The 17,192-nt window shown below is 38.6% G+C and overlaps 2 protein-coding genes and 1 long non-coding RNA gene across 4 annotated transcripts; 2 read left to right on the top strand and 1 right to left on the bottom strand.

Moving 5' to 3' along the window:
• On the top strand, positions 1–2,491 carry LOC101745098 (uncharacterized). Its single transcript, XM_004930036.5, has 3 exons — positions 1–193; positions 1,100–1,270; positions 1,787–2,491. Exons 1-3 carry the CDS (start codon positions 188–190, stop codon positions 2,444–2,446), a joined length of 837 nt encoding a protein of 278 aa, XP_004930093.2. The 5' UTR covers positions 1–187; the 3' UTR covers positions 2,447–2,491.
• Positions 1,876–13,039, bottom strand: LOC101736772 (uncharacterized). 2 transcript variants are annotated; one of them, XM_038011226.2, is made up of 11 exons: positions 12,645–13,039; positions 12,378–12,518; positions 11,272–11,403; positions 10,241–10,352; positions 8,429–8,572; positions 6,497–6,552; positions 5,989–6,078; positions 5,819–5,910; positions 4,964–5,249; positions 4,604–4,794; positions 1,876–3,130 (listed from the first exon to the last, which is right to left on the bottom strand). In XM_038011226.2, the coding sequence occupies exons 2-11, from the start codon at positions 12,406–12,408 to the stop codon at positions 2,906–2,908; spliced, it is 1,359 nt and encodes a 452-aa protein (XP_037867154.1). In that variant the 5' UTR covers positions 12,409–12,518; positions 12,645–13,039; the 3' UTR covers positions 1,876–2,905. The 2 variants fall into 2 exon arrangements, with proteins under 2 accessions (XP_037867154.1, XP_037867153.1); XM_038011225.2 differs by having other exon boundaries at positions 12,664–13,039.
• LOC119628552 (uncharacterized) lies at positions 10,971–13,968 on the top strand. The gene is made up of 2 exons (XR_005244709.2): positions 10,971–11,193; positions 13,235–13,968. It is a non-coding gene; the product is annotated as an uncharacterized LOC119628552 (long non-coding RNA).
• Positions 13,969–17,192: the final 3,224 nt, after the last annotated feature.

The following is a 17,192-nucleotide window of genomic DNA, read 5'->3' as shown; positions in this document are numbered from 1 at the left end:
AACACAACGACCGATGTGTTCAGATAAGTTGTGTAATTGAATCGGAGCGGAGCAATGCATTTTTGCATACAAAACACGAGTCACATCTAGTTGCCTTTCTTCTTTGATCGTGGGCGGGTATTATACGGTATAAAAGCGAGTAGTCCGAAGATAACCGTTTATTTAATATCTCTACAGTCGAACTGTCATGAAGGTACGGATCACGGATTGTGACAGTGATAAGTGATAATTAGTGACACGAATAGGGACTATTTCATTTTTGTTTTTAAATTTTATAAATAACTAAAAATTACTTTAGTTATTTATAAAATTAAATTAAAATGAGTATTAACAAGGCCAGTGTTGTGTTTGAATATAATTAATTATAAAACTGTGCATATAATGTTAATTTATTCATTTTAATATTTCGAATGTACTTATTTAGGTTTTTTAAATGTCACATAGTAGTTTGTATTTACATTCTCTCGAATTTTATACAACTTTAATACCGTTACAGGTTTTTGAAGAAATAACTAAATAATTTTACCGTATAAAGAAATTAATTAAAACCTGACAAATTTAATGTATATAGAGGTCTTTTGAATTTAATTTTCTTAATAATTAGCATAAGCATCTATCAAATTTAAAATAAATAAAAAATATATATTTAAATTTTTGATGTTGATAGAATGTGCTCTGAGCATTTAAGAATTGGTCTAAACATTTGCCTATTTTTGTCACTAACCAAAAAGCTGTGTAAGCCAGCCTTTATTCCAGTTGTGGTTTCCCGTAACCACTTAACACTATGACCGTGGACTTATCGACGTTGTTTCTAAAAAACAAACCTAATTTTACACTCTAGTTAAATAGAACGAGATTGTGTGATCTCAATTTGGTGATGATATAGAGCGAAGAACGATATTAAATTACACATTATAAAAAAAGGATTAAGTTTTAAAAAAAAGAATTAGAATTAAAAAAATAATACGAAAAAGCAAATAAGCTTAAAGTTTACAATGCTCTCAACATAGGCTTACTTACAACTTAAATCTGTTTAAATAAGAATGGTCCTGATCTGAAAGAATCCTAAGTTATATTTAGATTTATTTTTGTTTTGTAGGTGGTGTCACTTTTAGGCGTGGTGTGCGCGGTGCTCGGTGGAGTCGCCGGCGGGGCTGTGTCCTGGCCAGGAGCACCATTATCTTTATCAGCCGCTGTACTCAATCATCACACAGTCATACCGGCACAAACGAAAGCCTTCGGCTTTTCAACAACACAATATATTAATTCTGTAAGTTTAAAATGTTTTTTTTAACTCAGAAGCGCTTTAGCGTCTTCTATGACGATCAAGACGAGCATCGCACGGGTAGATGCGTTTCGGTTTGAAGGGCGGGGCAGCCGTTGTAACTATACTTGACACCACAGATCATAGAAACTGTGTTTCTATGATCTGTGCTTGACACCTTGGGTGGGTGGCGCATTTACGTTATAGATGTCTATGGGCTTCAGTAACCACTTAACACCAGGTGGGCTTTGAGCTCGTGTGCACCCATCCAAGCAATGAAAAAAAATATAAAAAAAAAATCGAGCATCGTGTTTGTGGAATTTCGTAATTACACAATGTCCGATGAGCTGAGCTATCCTAATTTATGAGCTCATTTGTGCCAAGTTCTTTTAATTCATTAAGCCAATAAATGATATTACTAAAATGGCAAGAGAAGATACTGCCTGCATTGGTATTTCGTAAAATATACTTTATAAACTAAAAAGGCAAATTATAACTAATTTAATTGTTTTAAATTTTCAGCCACCAGTTGCGTACAATCCCTATGGATTTGTTCCACAGTTCACCTACCAAGTGCCTCACTTTAGTGGTGTTTCAGCAATTCAACCGGGTTTCGTTCCCGCACCCGGTCATACATATTATCCGGCTAGCATTTTTTACCCTCAAGGACAAATCATACCTGCCCTGCCTCCTGGTCCACCATCTAACCAACCCGCTCCTGCAGGCAACCCTGAGCAGCAGCCCAACGACGAACAGCAGCCTACTGGTGATGCAGATACAGCTGTAGTTGATTCAGCAGATTTTACACCACAAAGCCAACAACAGCCAAATCCAACTGAATCGAATTCCCAAGCACCTTCCCCGTTGCCGCCAGTGAGTTCATTCCCAAGTTTTCCTAATTTCCCTCAGATTCCCCAGGCTGGACAACCGCTATTTCCCCAAATACCTCAAGGACCCAGCCTACCATCGTTCCCGCAAATTCCTCAAGTACCAGGTCAAATACCATATCCTCCCATCCCACAGTTTCCCCAAGCACCAGGGCTTCCCCAGTTTCCTCAAATACCACAGAGCCCCATGTTTCCTCAGTCCCCATCACCTTCGCCTCCAACGTCTTACCCAGGCGACGCTAACGGTGACAAGGGATTGAACGATGAAGATACAATATCTGTGGAGTCTGCCTAGTTAAATTAAAAATTCTCTTCAGGTCATAAAGAAATCCAAGGAAAATTTTGTTGTTTTATTGAACATTATATTATTATCTATGGTTTTTTTTAAAACTAAGTAGCTGCAAATACAATGAGTTCTGAGAAGGCCTTTATAAGTTATGGTCACAATCACTGATTTATTTATTAAATTCGTGTATTTAGACGCGTAGTTTAGACGCATACTCGTAGTTGCTTGAATATGAGAGACTATAGTCGAATATTGAAATTCTTAGATTATTGACTTCAAATTTTGATGTGATGACATAAACTTCCATTAATCGAATGGTATTAAGAAGCAAGGTAATATGGATATGGAGTCACTCGTATTGTCTACGAATTGTTTTGTTATGTTGTTCTTCCACAAGAGACAATAATATTTGATATCGTATCTAACAAGACGCTCTATCTGAATCATTTGGACGAGGCTCTTGTATTGTCACCAAAAACCTGGCTTCCGTTCCGGTATCCAAGTTGCAAAGTCTGCTGCGGTAGTATTCTTTCCATTAAGACCCAAATTAAAGTAAAATATGTACGGAAACCAGTCTGTCTTGAATGTAACTGTTATATTGTATCCTCCGACGCCTTTAATTTCTGGCACTATCAGACGATTAGGCAATTTGAGTTTGGCACAAACTATAGTGCAGTCTATTCCTGCAGATAACTGAAACAGTAACATGCATGTTTGTTCAGTTTTGACACTGTTTATATTATTACATTAAATATATACCTAGTCAGGTCATAAATTCTGTCACATGTTTAATGTAAAATAATTGAAACAACTTTATTCATTATGTAACCATTCATATACCAAAATGAACTTAACAAAACATAGATTCTTATGACACTAAAGTTTATTCAAAATGACCTCCGTGATTTTGAATACAGGCCTTCAATCTGAGCGGCCAGTCGTCTATCGCAGCACGAACGAGGTCCATGTCAATATCGGCGGCTGCCTTAATCAAGGATGTCTTGAGTGACTCCAAATTGGGATGAAGCTTTGAGCACGCCTTTTCCTCCAAGTGTTGCCATATCTTGTAATCTAACGGATTCAAATCTGGACTGGAGGAGGGCCAGTCTTCGTGCCGGATGAAGTCGATTTCACGCGCCACCAGCCAGTCTTGTGTGCTCTTCGCTCTATGAGCTGGCGCCGAATCTTGTTGGAATACCCAGTGCCTGTTATTGAACATGGTATGAGAAACAGGTTCCACAAGGTTCGTCAGGACTGTATTTTGATACACAACTGCATTCGTTTTTACACCTTTCTCACAAAAATGTACCTCTGTTAAGCCCCAATAAGAAACTCCCAACCATACCATGAGCGAGTATGGAAAATGACCTCGTTGGACAGGCGGAATACGGTTGCTCGCTTCTTCACTACTGTGTGCGTACACCTTATCATTTTTTTTGTTGTAGCTCTCTTCTACGGTAAAAATTTTTTCATCCGAAAAAAGAATTTCCCGATATTTTTTTCCCGCGTACCGCTTCAACAAAGCGCGGCAACTCTTCAGTCTCAGGTCCATTAGACGAGAATTCAAACGATGTCCTGTTTTTCTTCGATAATCCCGAAGTCCTAAGTCTTCATTTAACACCCTTTTCACCGTGGTTCTGCTTAACCACATCTGAAGGGCCAACAGTTTCTGCTTACGTTTGGGATTTCTTTGAATTCGTGCCTTCACAGCTTTTATCACTGCTGGAGTCCTAACAGACCGAGGGCGACCACTTCTTGACCTGTCATCTACACTAGAGTCTTCATTGTATCGTTTGATGGTACGATAAACGAATCTTTTGGTTATATTCAAATTTTTCAGTATGTTAAAAATTTGTATTGGCGCGTAACCGCAACGATGCAACGCAATAACTGCAACACGGTCTTCTTTAAGCGTCCACTCCATATTTAAAAATGAGTAAAATTCTAAAAGTATACATTTTTATTTTCATGAACAATTCGAAATTCGAATTCAATAAACTTTTTTGTGGCCAGCATTCTAAAAGAAAAGTTTTTACTGTGTGACAATACTTATGACCTGACTAGTTATATATTAAAATTAAAATTTTAATTTAAATGTATGCAGATATGATGTATTTAAATACAGGGATTCCAAACTAGTTTCAGATAGTTTTTATTCAAACTTACTTTTAAAATAACGTTGAGCTTAGCCGGCGGATCCGCTTTAACTTCAAAGTTTTCTGAATAAAAGAAAGATGTTGATCTTTGTTGTCTTTTTACAGTTTTGAAGCAGTAGTCTCCAACTACATAAGTTCGAGATTTCCAGCCTGCTTTCATTTTTCTTCTCTTTCTGAGATAACCACTGTGGATTCCCATACCTGCAAAGAATGCGTATCAATAACAATGTAAACAATTCATGTACCACTTGCAGGTTAAACGATATCATACATTAAAAACGGACAAGCCGTTATTTCAGTTGTCAGTAAAACTAAAGATATAAAATACAATCTAGAAGAGAACAATCTAAAATTTACAAAAACTACTAACTTGAACCTCCTTCGACCAACATGAAATTCTGCGAATATGGTTTCGGAAGCTTGTTGGCGGTGACGACATTTACAATCCAGTTATTATATGGATAAACATCTATGTACAGCGGGGGCTCACTAATTAGCTTCCTGCGCATAGACCTTCTCGTGCAGGGCGCACCGCCAGCAGCGACACCGATTAGTTCGAAGCCACCGTCCACATTTTGACTCACGATGGGAGCACCAGGTCTTACGCCACAGCCAGAGCTACACAGAACGTGCGTGACTCCCTCACTGCCAAGCCTCTGTCAGCCGAGTAGATTTACATATGTGAATAAATAATCTCAATTGATAATTAAACATATTACTAAGCGGACGTCCCAACATATTACTAAACGGACGTCCCAAAGTGTCGGTGGATTACTTCTAATAAATAGTCTGAATCACTACATACCTAGGTAAAATATCTAAAAGTTTTTTTTCCTACCTAAGCTGATAGCCTTGAGAGGCTATTTCAGCGTAGCCTTAACTAGTAGGTGAGCTTACGGAGCTCAAACTGGAGTGATGTTAACACTGACCCTAGCAAGAGCAGTGCTTCGCAGAAGCAATTTCGGTTCAATTTTATATTAATGTATAACATCCACGTATTTTTTTAAAAGAGGATATCTTTTTTAAGAGCTATTTTACTTGATAAATTTACTTCGGGTGGCAGTTCTACAAATATCGCACGTTCCTCCGGCGCCGATATCGCGTAAAAGATTCTACCCACGGCCAATAAACAACACATAGTCTACTTGCTCTTTTATTTTATGAAATTAATACCAGAACCGCTAAGCGAAGCGAAGTCTCGAGGTGACTACATTTAGTAACTCACCGATTTACTCCGATGCCTACGACATTCTTTATGAGTATACATTTTCAAAGTTTTCTTTCCCATTCTTTCTGTATCAAAATCTCTTGGAACGGCTGCAAAAATAAATTAGTAAGCATGTACAAAATTACATTGGAAATTTTCTAATACATTGATTAATTAATTATACTTACTGCTTATGTAGTCGATCATAAATACTGCTTTATTTCGTTTTTTTCTTGTCCTTTCTTCGAGAGAGGGTAGGCAAATTGGTACCATGTACTCTATAAAAGGTAAATAACTTTTAAAAAAAAACGCATTTCGGTGATCATTTTTCAAATTTAACCGAAATTATGAATATGGTAATAGTATGTCTATCTGGTGAGCGTGAGATTTCTAATGTAACAATTCTTGTCAATACGAGCTAATACGTGTATTTGTAAGTGATTAATATTATATTTTTTGTAAAAATTGAGGAGATTAAGGAATTTAAACTTAACTGGCACTAAGCCGTGTGGCATATCTAGTACACAAATTATATTAAGCACGATGGCTAAGGTAGACTTGGAATGGCCTTATACTGTTCTTCGATCGCAACAAAAAGTATTGAGTTTTTTTGCGCTAGACATACGATAAGCAGTTATCATAAATAACTTATTCTCGCCCAGCGAGTGACATTTAAGAATGCAAAAAGCTACTTACGAGACTTCAAGGGACGCAGTAACTTAACAAGAGCTAAGCTGTTCCCGACACCGAACCTGAAAGTTAATCTTTGATCATTAACCGACATAGGCATACATTCTACGGTGGAAGCTTCAAAATTAAATGCTTAAAATGTGGTCAAGGAATTTAACGTTTTATTTTCAGCAGAAAAAAATGCATTATAACATATTTATGCATATTTATAACGATAAACGTACGTAGACTGGTGGTAGGACCTCTTGTGAGTTCGCACGCTTAGGTACCATCACCCTGCCTATTTCTGCCGTGAAGCAGTTAATGCGTTTCGGTTTGAAGGGTAGGGCAGCCGTTGTAACTATACTTGTGACCTTAGAACTTATATCTCAAGGTGGGTGGCGCATTTACGTTGTAGATGTGTATGGGCTTCAGTAACCACTTAACACCAGGTGGGCTGTGAGCTCGTCCATCCATGTAAGCAATTAAAAAAAACGTAACCGTGGTGATGTCTATGTTCTCCCATAATAGATTAAAGCTATGTGGGCCATCGGCTCACCCATTTAAAGCAAAGTTAAAAAAAAACAATTTTATAATTAAGTTATCGTAAAACAATCGTGTTGAATGTAACAGCTATATCGTTTATTAAAATAAACAAACAAAGCAGAGGTCATTATCCTAATTTTGTGCGAAAGATTAGTTTTTTTATATTATTCAGACCAACGTGTTACGTTAATGGACTGTAACTTCTTATTCTAGCTTCATTTACATATATTTCTCATTGAAACGAAACAAAATAGAATTTATTTGTCTACGTGTGACTTAAAACAGTCGGAAGGTTGTTGTGTGTGATAAAATATTATATTCTACTAATAGTTGATCACCGTGTCCTGTGAAACCTGCTTGCTCAAGTTTAATAAGAAGTAAAATAAAAATTTATCTTTCCGCGGCCAGGTTGAGCAGTTGCCGTTTTATTGCTTTCTTTAAATATAAATTTAACGAAAATTATTTCGTGTTACTATGAATGACAACAGTAAATTTATTGAAGATTAAGCCGTATATATTTTTATGATAATTATGTAATCAATATTTATAACGGATTTAATAGAAGCGTTTCTGGCCATATACGTGGTACGTGAGTCCGCACGGGTCGGTACCACCACCCCGCCTATTTCTGCGGTGATGCAGTAATGCGTTTCGGCTTGAAGGGTGGGGCAGCCGTTAACTATACAGAGACCTTAGAACTTATATCTCAAGGTGGGTGGCGCATTTACGTTGTAGATGTCTATGGGCCCAAGTAACAACCCCAGGTGGGCTGTGAGCTTGTCCACCCATCTAAGCAATAAAAAAAAACGTATAAGTCTGTTGCATGTTTTGATATCATAGTTACATATCGAGGGGGAAAGGCTCTTTAGCTTAAGCGACATTTTGCAACTTGACAGGAGAGCCATTTAAAGTTTAAAATTTGGAATTAAAAATCATAAAAAAGCACTGAAAGTGGATCCGGCAATACATGTTTTGGGCAAAGACGGCTTAGCGTTGCCCCGTTGCCTAGGTCGGATGTCTAATTGAATATGCAATTTCCAAAAGGGCACATGTCGCATATTTTGTCAAATACCTTTTTTCATATACATGTAGTTTTGCGGCTTAGCTACACCCATTTTATATTATAATAATTCCAGTAATTTTCAATTGCTAATATATATCTCAAAAGTTAATATTTAAAATTTTACACTGCTTTAGAAAATAATCCGTTTTTTTTTCATTTCCTGAACATTTTACATTTTCAGAGATGTGCCCTTTTCGAAATTGCATATTCAATTACATAGAGATAGCCATGATAAGAAAGCCTATCTGTATTATCTACGTAATTTCATTCTAATTTACTTCCCGCTTCTTATATCGTTACTGTAATTTGATTTATAATTAAGTAATAAGTTAATTTATTGTTGTACTTGCCGAGAGTACTCAGGATGTGGAGTAATATCTGAGATGGGCATTTCCATGTATGCGCGCGGACACTTCTCCGCCATTTTCGTTTGCATATACGTCAGATCACATTCATTTTCTTCACGCTCATAATCTCCAAAAATAATATTACCACTGAAAAATGTAAGAAAATATTTACGTTACTGTCCGGTGTGGATGACAATACAAAATAATAGGGATTTCAACCGCCATGTTTCAAGGTGAGTAATTTTTTCTTGCATAGACATGTAGACAAGCTTACGGCTCGCCAACTGTTAAATGGTTACCGCAGCCCATAGACAACACATAAATACCACCCTACCTACCTTAAAACAAAGTTTGAGCTTTCGTAGTATAAATATGTCAGCTGCTCCACCCCTATAGGAATACATTACTGCTTCGTGGCAGGGATAAGCAGATACGTGTTACTAACATAGTAAAAGCATACTCTCAAAATTGACGGCATGCTGAATCGATAGACGAAACTTTCAGATTCCTAGGTTGAATGGAAAGTGTCTCAAAATCATTGCAAAAAATGACGGTTTTTTGTTTCGTTTTTCATTATTAAATTTTTTCGGTTTGTCCCCTCAGTCGGCAAGCAACAAGCGCGGTAAGGAAATTCGTTCCAAAAAAACTGTTCGGTTTCCGCATAAGAATCATCAGTAGGGCGCCTAGTAAATAATATTATTATAGAACTCCAACAATAAATTTCTATGAACAGTATTCGTTTTACCAGTGTAGGCAAATAGAAAAACAAAGAACAGACTTTAGTTTTGCAGATACGTGTTTTTTTTTATTAGCGCGCGACCGGAACTAATCATCCAATTGTTTCTATTTAAATATGTAAATACTTAAATATATACTTTGTTAGACGGAATATTTATATTTCTCATCAGCTTGTTGCTAACGCGTGGCATTCAGAGTTTATTTATTTATTTATTTATAACTTCTTATACTGGAAAGTATAAAGTTTACGAGTTCACGAAATTTTATGCTAAGCTTTTATTACTCGTAGAAGAAGGCACATTATTACATTTTGAAGTCACAGTGGCTTAAATGATAAGACGCCCGGTACAATCGAATCCGAGTAATGCGACTGTACCGGTGTTCGAATCTCGCAGGCAGGTACAAAAAAAACCTAATGAAATACATACTTAGCAATCTATATAACATCGTGTAATAAAAATCACACCCGCAAAAATTTTAATTTGCGTAATTACTGGTGGTAGAACATCTTGTAAGCCCGCTCGGATAGGTACCACCGCCCTGCCTGTTTCTGCCGTGAAGCAGTAATTTCGGTTTGAAGGATGGGACCGCCGTTGTACTGTCAAAACTGAGACTTAGAAATCATGTCTTTAAATGAGCGGCGGCATTAACGTGATTGACGTCTATGGGCTTCGGTGACCACTGAACGCCAGGGGGACCGTGAACTCATCCATTCAATGTAGCAATAAAAAATAAAATAAAAATTTATTTTTAGCTTCGAAAGTTACATAGCTTCGTAAATAGAGTTAACAACGCATTAGAGAGCATAATTATACTTCACACATTTTTACACATTTTATACATGTATTTTTATGTTACAAAAAAAACGTGTTACTTTATTTTATTTGGGACAGTAATTATCATGATTTAAATTTACAAATCGGCGAGAGAAATTTCGACTCGAACACGTTTGTTAAAAATTGGCTAAAAACTACCGACAAATACTGAGCACAGAAGGCTTTCATGGATATAATAATATGTAGTTTCAACGCATCATTTCAGTCTCTTATTAATTTAGTTTGCATTGTGAAATCTTACAGTTTATAGTTCTTGGGTAAATGAAGTAAATCCGTGGCTGTTCCAACAACAAATTGACTATGCACGAGAACCACTCTGGGGGCTATACTGTGATGTGGCAAGCCCGTTGTCACTGTAAAAAAATTTAAAATCAAATTAATCACGCGCCTATCTACTAAGATACACTTTTCCACATATTCTAATACGGGAATAATCTTCGCAATAGAATATTCTTTATAAATTATATTAGGATTATTTCTCTTTCGGTAATAACATCCTGAAACGTATGAAGAGAACATTGCTCCAACAACCATTAAAGGCGCTTGATATCTTAAATTTTTTTATATGCAAAAGTGATAGATAAAAAAAATGATTTTATTGTAAAAAAGCGTGGGGTGCATGGTATAAGTAGTTATAAATATTTTATGAACAGATATGAGTAGAAGGGTTGATTTGATAATATCCTGAAAAGCACCCCACGCTTTTTTTTACAATAAAATCATTTTTTCTTACACTATTTTTAATTCAAATTTATTAAAATTTGTTTTCTATTTCTTAGTTGGATTTTCTATAAAAGCGTATTTTGTTAGTTTTTTTAAACTATTATTTATTTTTAATTTTTTAGTTGAATTTCAATTTTTTCATTATTTTTTTTAATTTTGAATTATCATCGGTCCTTATTAAGTAGGTATACCAAATTTCGCGTTAAACCGACGTTTTGAATGGGGTCAAAATCATGTTCAAAGATTGAAGTTAATAAAAGCGTATTAATGACAGTTCACCTGTCAACTATCAAAATGTGAATTTTATAATTGCCCATATTAATGCACAAAATTGAAGCATCAATTTGTACTACGTAAACTTCAATTCAATCCGACGCATCGTAAGATTGTCTAGCGGCAGAAATAGGAACAAGGGTTAAAAAGGCTCAGTCGGCAAAACAGGAGAAAAAGATCAAACTAATAGCTTAATGGGTAAGTTTTGTTTATTTCCAGGGACAAGATAGTTTCTTATGGTATTTTTAATTTAACTGCAGGTATTAACGTTCTTACCATGTAAATATTGCACAAACGCCAGCCAAGTAAATGTGTGCTCCTTTAAAATGCCGTCAGCTGGCTTCAGTGTGAAATCGTCATGGCATATTGAAAAATCCCTTATGTTCGATGAAACTAGACGAACCGCAGCTATCACAAAATTAATAGCAGTACATTAGATTGGTTACCGACTGATTTACAATTGTAATTCAATAAATTAACGTTATTTTTTTTATTGCAATTATAGGTAGACGAGCATACGGCCCACCTGATGGTGAGTGGTTACCGTCGCTCATGGACCCATCTCAATTCAATGCCATAACAATGCAGCACGGGAAGATGAGCTCTCGGCCCACCCAGTGTTAATGTGCCCGCAAAATTATAATTTGCGTAATTACTGGTGATAGGACCTCTTGCGACTCCGCGCGGGTGGGTACCACCGCCCTGCCTATTTCTGCCGTGAAGCAGTAATGCGTTTCGGTTTGAAGGGTGGGGTAGCCGTTGTAACCAAAACATGATACCTTAGAACTTATATCTCAAGGTGGGTGGCGCATTTACGTTGTAGATGTCTATGGGCTCCAGTAACCACTTAACACCAGGTGGGCTGTGAGCTCGTCCACTCATTAAAAGCAATAAAAAAAAGTTGTTACTAGAGCCCGTAGACATCGACGTGAAACCACTATCCACCCAGAGACGTAAGTTCAAGGTATTGTAAATACTTGAATACCCGTACGGGCTTATAATATCCGGTCACCAATAATTATAATACGGAAACTTTAACGTTACCTAAATCAAACCCCAAAAAAAATCAAGTCGGATTATAGTTTTTTACTCATAATAACAAATACAATACATAAGTTTGATATATTTTTAAATGATAAGCTAATTAGTTGCTTATGCCTCGTACACTGAGACATCCGTGACCATAAAAACTGTGCGGTATTTGAAACTTCGCAAATAATAAAATGACAATAAAAACGCAATATTAAGCCGTAAAGGTTTAATTTTTTTAGTTTTTAATATACTTTACCTTAATTATTTCATATACTTTAATATACCCGCGAAAATCGAAGAAGATATTGTTGCTTGTATTACAAAATGGAGTAAAACACGAACTTACTCACCAATGATAGAAAATATTATGTTATAATTCATCTTGAACGTACGCGATGACTAGTTAGTATTTCGTTCGTATCTTTCTTTACCAATGCATTATTGGATGTTTGTCACTCACCCTGCACGAGGATATTATTTGTAAACAAAATCTGGAATGCGTAAATGCGTTTTACAAATTTGTGTCATGTCTTTGTTTAAGCTGATAATCTTATTGTTACTGTTTTCGATTGGAAGTGTTTATGCTTTCCAACATAAGTAGTATTGAAATTACTTACGCATTTGGGCTTAAAATACCTTTTTCATCCAGTTGAATTAATAGCAGTAACGGGATCAGGAATAATTTGGGATGTTATTGTAGATCCTTTCTTTCAGCCTAGGCCTTTCGGCGCCTAGGGGGCACGCGTGGTATGTGGGGCTTGAAGGTGTACGATCTGATGTTGGGAATGGTCCGCGGGGAGGCGAAGAGGAGGCCGTATCGCAACTACTGTTAATTTAGTTGCAAGTAGCGGTTGCCATGCTAACTCGCTCTTGTAAGATCCTTGGCCTTCAAATTTGTTAATGGATTTGCCGTATTGAATCCTTTTTTACTTGTTGTGATCTTAACAATTATGATTTACAATAGGATTTTAGAAGGAACAGCGGCGTTTCATATTCCAAACACTTCACCTACCACTAGAATCGAAATAAATCTACCTTCGTTATATTAGAAGTAAATATGTCAGTAATGCCGAATCACTTCTATTATAAGGACACTTTAGGTGGCATTGTTGTATAGAATGATATTCATAGATCTTAATATTGCATTTAAAATTTGGAACCGCATATACTAGAGTAATAAAATAATAACAAAAATACATTATTTTAGATAACCAACTATGATAAAACTCTGTGCAAGAAACCACTAATATTGGACACAAGAAAAGAAACATGAAACGTGAAAATGAAATTATCAAGATATTTTGAAAGTTAACTGTACGTCAAGAAAGTTCAAAATTAACAAATCATAAATATTCTGTAAAACACCAACTTTTAAATCATCTTTTTATTTACAAAATACAACATAATTAAAAGTAAGAACAAATGATATGGCTGCCTTCTTAAGTTAAAGTATTCCTACCTTCGATCAATAATAGATTCCTACAGACATCTCTGGACCCAAACTTGGTTTGAACACCGTTAATCAAACTGCATGTCTTGACAATTCTAATGAGACAATGAAATATTATGTTGTTAAAGAATCCCTTTGACTAAATCTAGTTAAATCTGATGGATGTATGATCAGTAAGCACTTGTAAAATGTTTTACGTATATATTATATATAAAAGGCGAGAAAGAAAAATATATAAAAATAAAAATGTAGAACCAAATGGCGTAGAATGATCCGGAATAAACTCTTGTTGCGAGGAGGTGTTCACGACCCTCAGTATTGAGGAAACTGAAGCAAGAAGAAGAAGGAACTGGAAAGACGGGCATTAATGAAACACGTAGGATGCTTAAAATTAAAATATTTATCTTACAAAATCAGTGGGTGGTAAAATTCAAACAGAAATGTAACAGGCATGTTTAGTTTCTTATTTAAATAAAACTCATGCATCTCGATCTTTTGTACTGTGTTCATCATTAGGACGTAGGCTTGTCCCTGACAATAGTACAGCGGGAGGCGACTTCTGCGAAACAGATATTTTCTAGCCACATACGCCTTCATTACAATACATTGTAACGCGAAACGCTGGGAGTGTTTATTGACTAATAACTGAAACAAAATTAAATATAGGATTTTAAAGTTTCTCGATCAAGAAGCTGGTTTTTATTTCGACTTAAGTTGAAAAAAAAAAATTAAATTACGGTCTAGTCTCTATTTATTTATTCCTCAATTCGAAGTTTCGAATACAAAATGTCAAAAACAATTCAATTTTACTGGTGGTAGGACCTCTTGTGAGTCCGCACCCGCCTATTTCTACCGTGAAGCAGTAATGCGTTTCGGTTTGAAGGGTGGGGCAGTCATTGTAACTGTACTTGAGGTCTTAGAACTTATATCTCAAGGTGGGTGGCGCATTTACGTTGTAGATGTCTATGGGCTCCAGTAACCCTTAACACCAGGTGGGCTGTGAGGGCGTCCAACCATCCAAGCAGTAAAAAAAAATTGTCTTTTAATTTAAAAAAAACATGAAACGTTATTGTCTCGGCGTTTAAATGAATTAAAAAATATTATAACTCACGTATAAGTAATCTGCCTGACTGTCTTTCCAAGTCTTAAGAGTTATATTCGCTGTTTTGTGAAGGAATCTCTTAGTATAAGTTATGTCTCCCGGACACCAACCGAATTTATAAGTACTGTGTAGGTACTCTGAAATACGAAGCAATTTCTTATCGTGACTCTTTAATCGTTTTACAGTATCCGGTATATGACATTAATTCAATAAAAAAAGTTCACAATTAACTTGATCACGTGAAATATACGGAAGATTTTTCCCCCAAGATTTTTTTAGAGAACACGCATTTATGTTTTATCTCTTGTTTACATTTTCGTTCTATTCGGTTATTTGGAAACTTGTACAATTTCGAGTTAGAATTTTGAAAATAACCAGACGCTAAACACTTTTAACAAAGAGGCCGTCCCTGAGTGGGAACCCAGGCCAGACCCTGTTATGATTAGGCAGACTACACCGCATCATACCAATATCATTCCGATAGAGGCACCCGTCACGTGCGGACGTGCTCATCGTCCACTCGATCGCCCGGTCTTTGTTCGCCCGGCTTTTGTTAGCCCGGCCATTGTTCGCGCGGCCTGTGTTCGTGATACATCTGCCGACCAAGTGTGTTTCCTGGAAGCTTTTATTTGTTTTGTTTTAGTTATTTTTGTGTTCGTGGAACATTTGCCGACAAAGTGGTTTCCTGCAAGTATTTATTTGTTTTGTTTCTTTTTGTAATTTCTGTTTTGTTGTGCTTTTTCTTTGTACTGTAGTAATCGCGCCGCATTGCCACCTGTGTTCAATAGAACCGCTCAGGTCCGAGAAGTTGGGGCCTCGCCGCAAGGCGAGTGTTTTCAAGACCCGGGGCCGCCCCACCTGGGTACTCAGCGATCATGGACGCTGTATTCGCGGAATTCCTCCGACTTCGCCACCCACAGCTCGCCTCGGAGTTTCTGGCCTTCAAGGCCAATCACACTGCGAGCCCTCTCGAGGACTCCGCCGCGCTCGCTGCTCCTGCGTCGCCTGTACCTGCGTGCAGAGCTTCTGCATTAAGCACCGCAGCCTCTGTCGTGCCCGCCGCTCCCGTGTCGCCTATACTGGCGAGAAAAGCTGCTCCGTCGTCCGCCGTGACCATCGTTTCAGCTGAGCGATCATCCGCGGCCTCCGTCGCGCCCTCTAAAACACCTACACTTGCTCGTAGGTCGCCTGCACCCGCCTCCTCGTGCTCCGACTCTGACTCGGACATGGAGGTCGACCTCGCCCCCGCCTCATCGACGGATGGATTCACCCTGGTACAGAAGGGTAAGAAGCGTGCCGCGGAGTCTCGAGCTCCCGCGGCCGCTAAAATTAGCAAAGCCGTGAACGCGTCGCGCCCCCGCCCTCAGACTCCCGTTGCGCCCCCAGCCCGTGCCACTCCGTCGCCGCGTCCGGTGGCACAAAATAAAACCCAGACCCCTCCCCCGGTTATCCTTCAGGAGAAGGCAGCTTGGGATCGAGTTTGCCTGGCCCTTAAGGCCAAAAATATAAATTTCACGAATGCCCGCAACCTCGCGAACGGCATTCAAATTAAGGTTCAAACACCCGACGACCATAGGGCCCTCTCTTCTTACCTCCGTAAGGAACGTATAAGTTTCCATACTTATACGCTCCAGGAGGAGCGCGAACTCCGCGTTGTAATACGCGGAATCCCTAAAGAGTTAGATGTAGAGCTCGTCAAGGCCGATCTGTTAGAACAGGGCTTTCCAGTGAATTCTGTGCACCGTATGCACACCGGTCGCGGTAGGGAGCCATATAATATGGTTCTAGTCACCCTCCAGCCTACCCCCGAGGGTAAGAAAACCTTCAACACACAGACCGTCTGTAGGCTCTCCGGTATCGCCATCGAAGCCCCCCATAAAAAAGGCACTCCTAGCCAGTGCCATAACTGTCAATTGTACGGGCACTCTTCCCGTAACTGTCACGCGCGCCCCCGATGTGTTAAGTGTTTGGGCGATCACGCCACGGCCCTCTGCGCTCGCGACCAAAAAACCGCGACGGAACCGCCTAGCTGCGTCCTGTGTCGAACACAGGGTCACCCCGCGAATTATCGTGGTTGCCCCCGAGCCCCTAAAATAAATCGCCGCGTCGCCCGCCAAAACCGCCTCCGAGCTTCCGGCCCAGACATCAAAGCCTCGGCACCCTCTGCGTCGCAGGCTAAGCCAGCGTTCGTTCCGGCGGCGGTGCCCAGTGTCTCGGCCTGGGCAAAACCGCTGCCGTACACGAACACGGCTACAACTCCCTCCTCCGCGATTCGTCCCGCCCCCGCGACTCGTCCCTCTCCCGCGACTTGCCCTCCGACCGCGTCCGAAAATCTCGCTTTAGCGATCGACTTCTTTCAGTCGATCAACTTTGAGCGCGTTAACGCTTTGGGCGACGCCATTCGCGCTGCCTCCACTGCACAACACTTTATCGCCGTTGTGCAGGAATACGCCGACGTATACGCGTCATTAAATACGTACGTCCTCCCCTCACTCCGCCGGTAATCAATGGCGTATATAAGTAGAATAAAGCCCCTATCCGTAACGATAGGATTTTTTAACGCTTACGGTCTCGCAAATCAACGTGATCAGGTTTCTGACTTTTTGCGTGATC

Source organism: Bombyx mori, chromosome 5 (genome assembly GCF_030269925.1).
Source record: "Bombyx mori chromosome 5, ASM3026992v2".
Lineage (NCBI taxonomy): Eukaryota > Metazoa > Arthropoda > Insecta > Lepidoptera > Bombycidae > Bombyx > Bombyx mori.
Note: the sequence above shows the minus strand (reverse complement) of the source record. Positions and strands in the feature narration are given on the sequence as shown.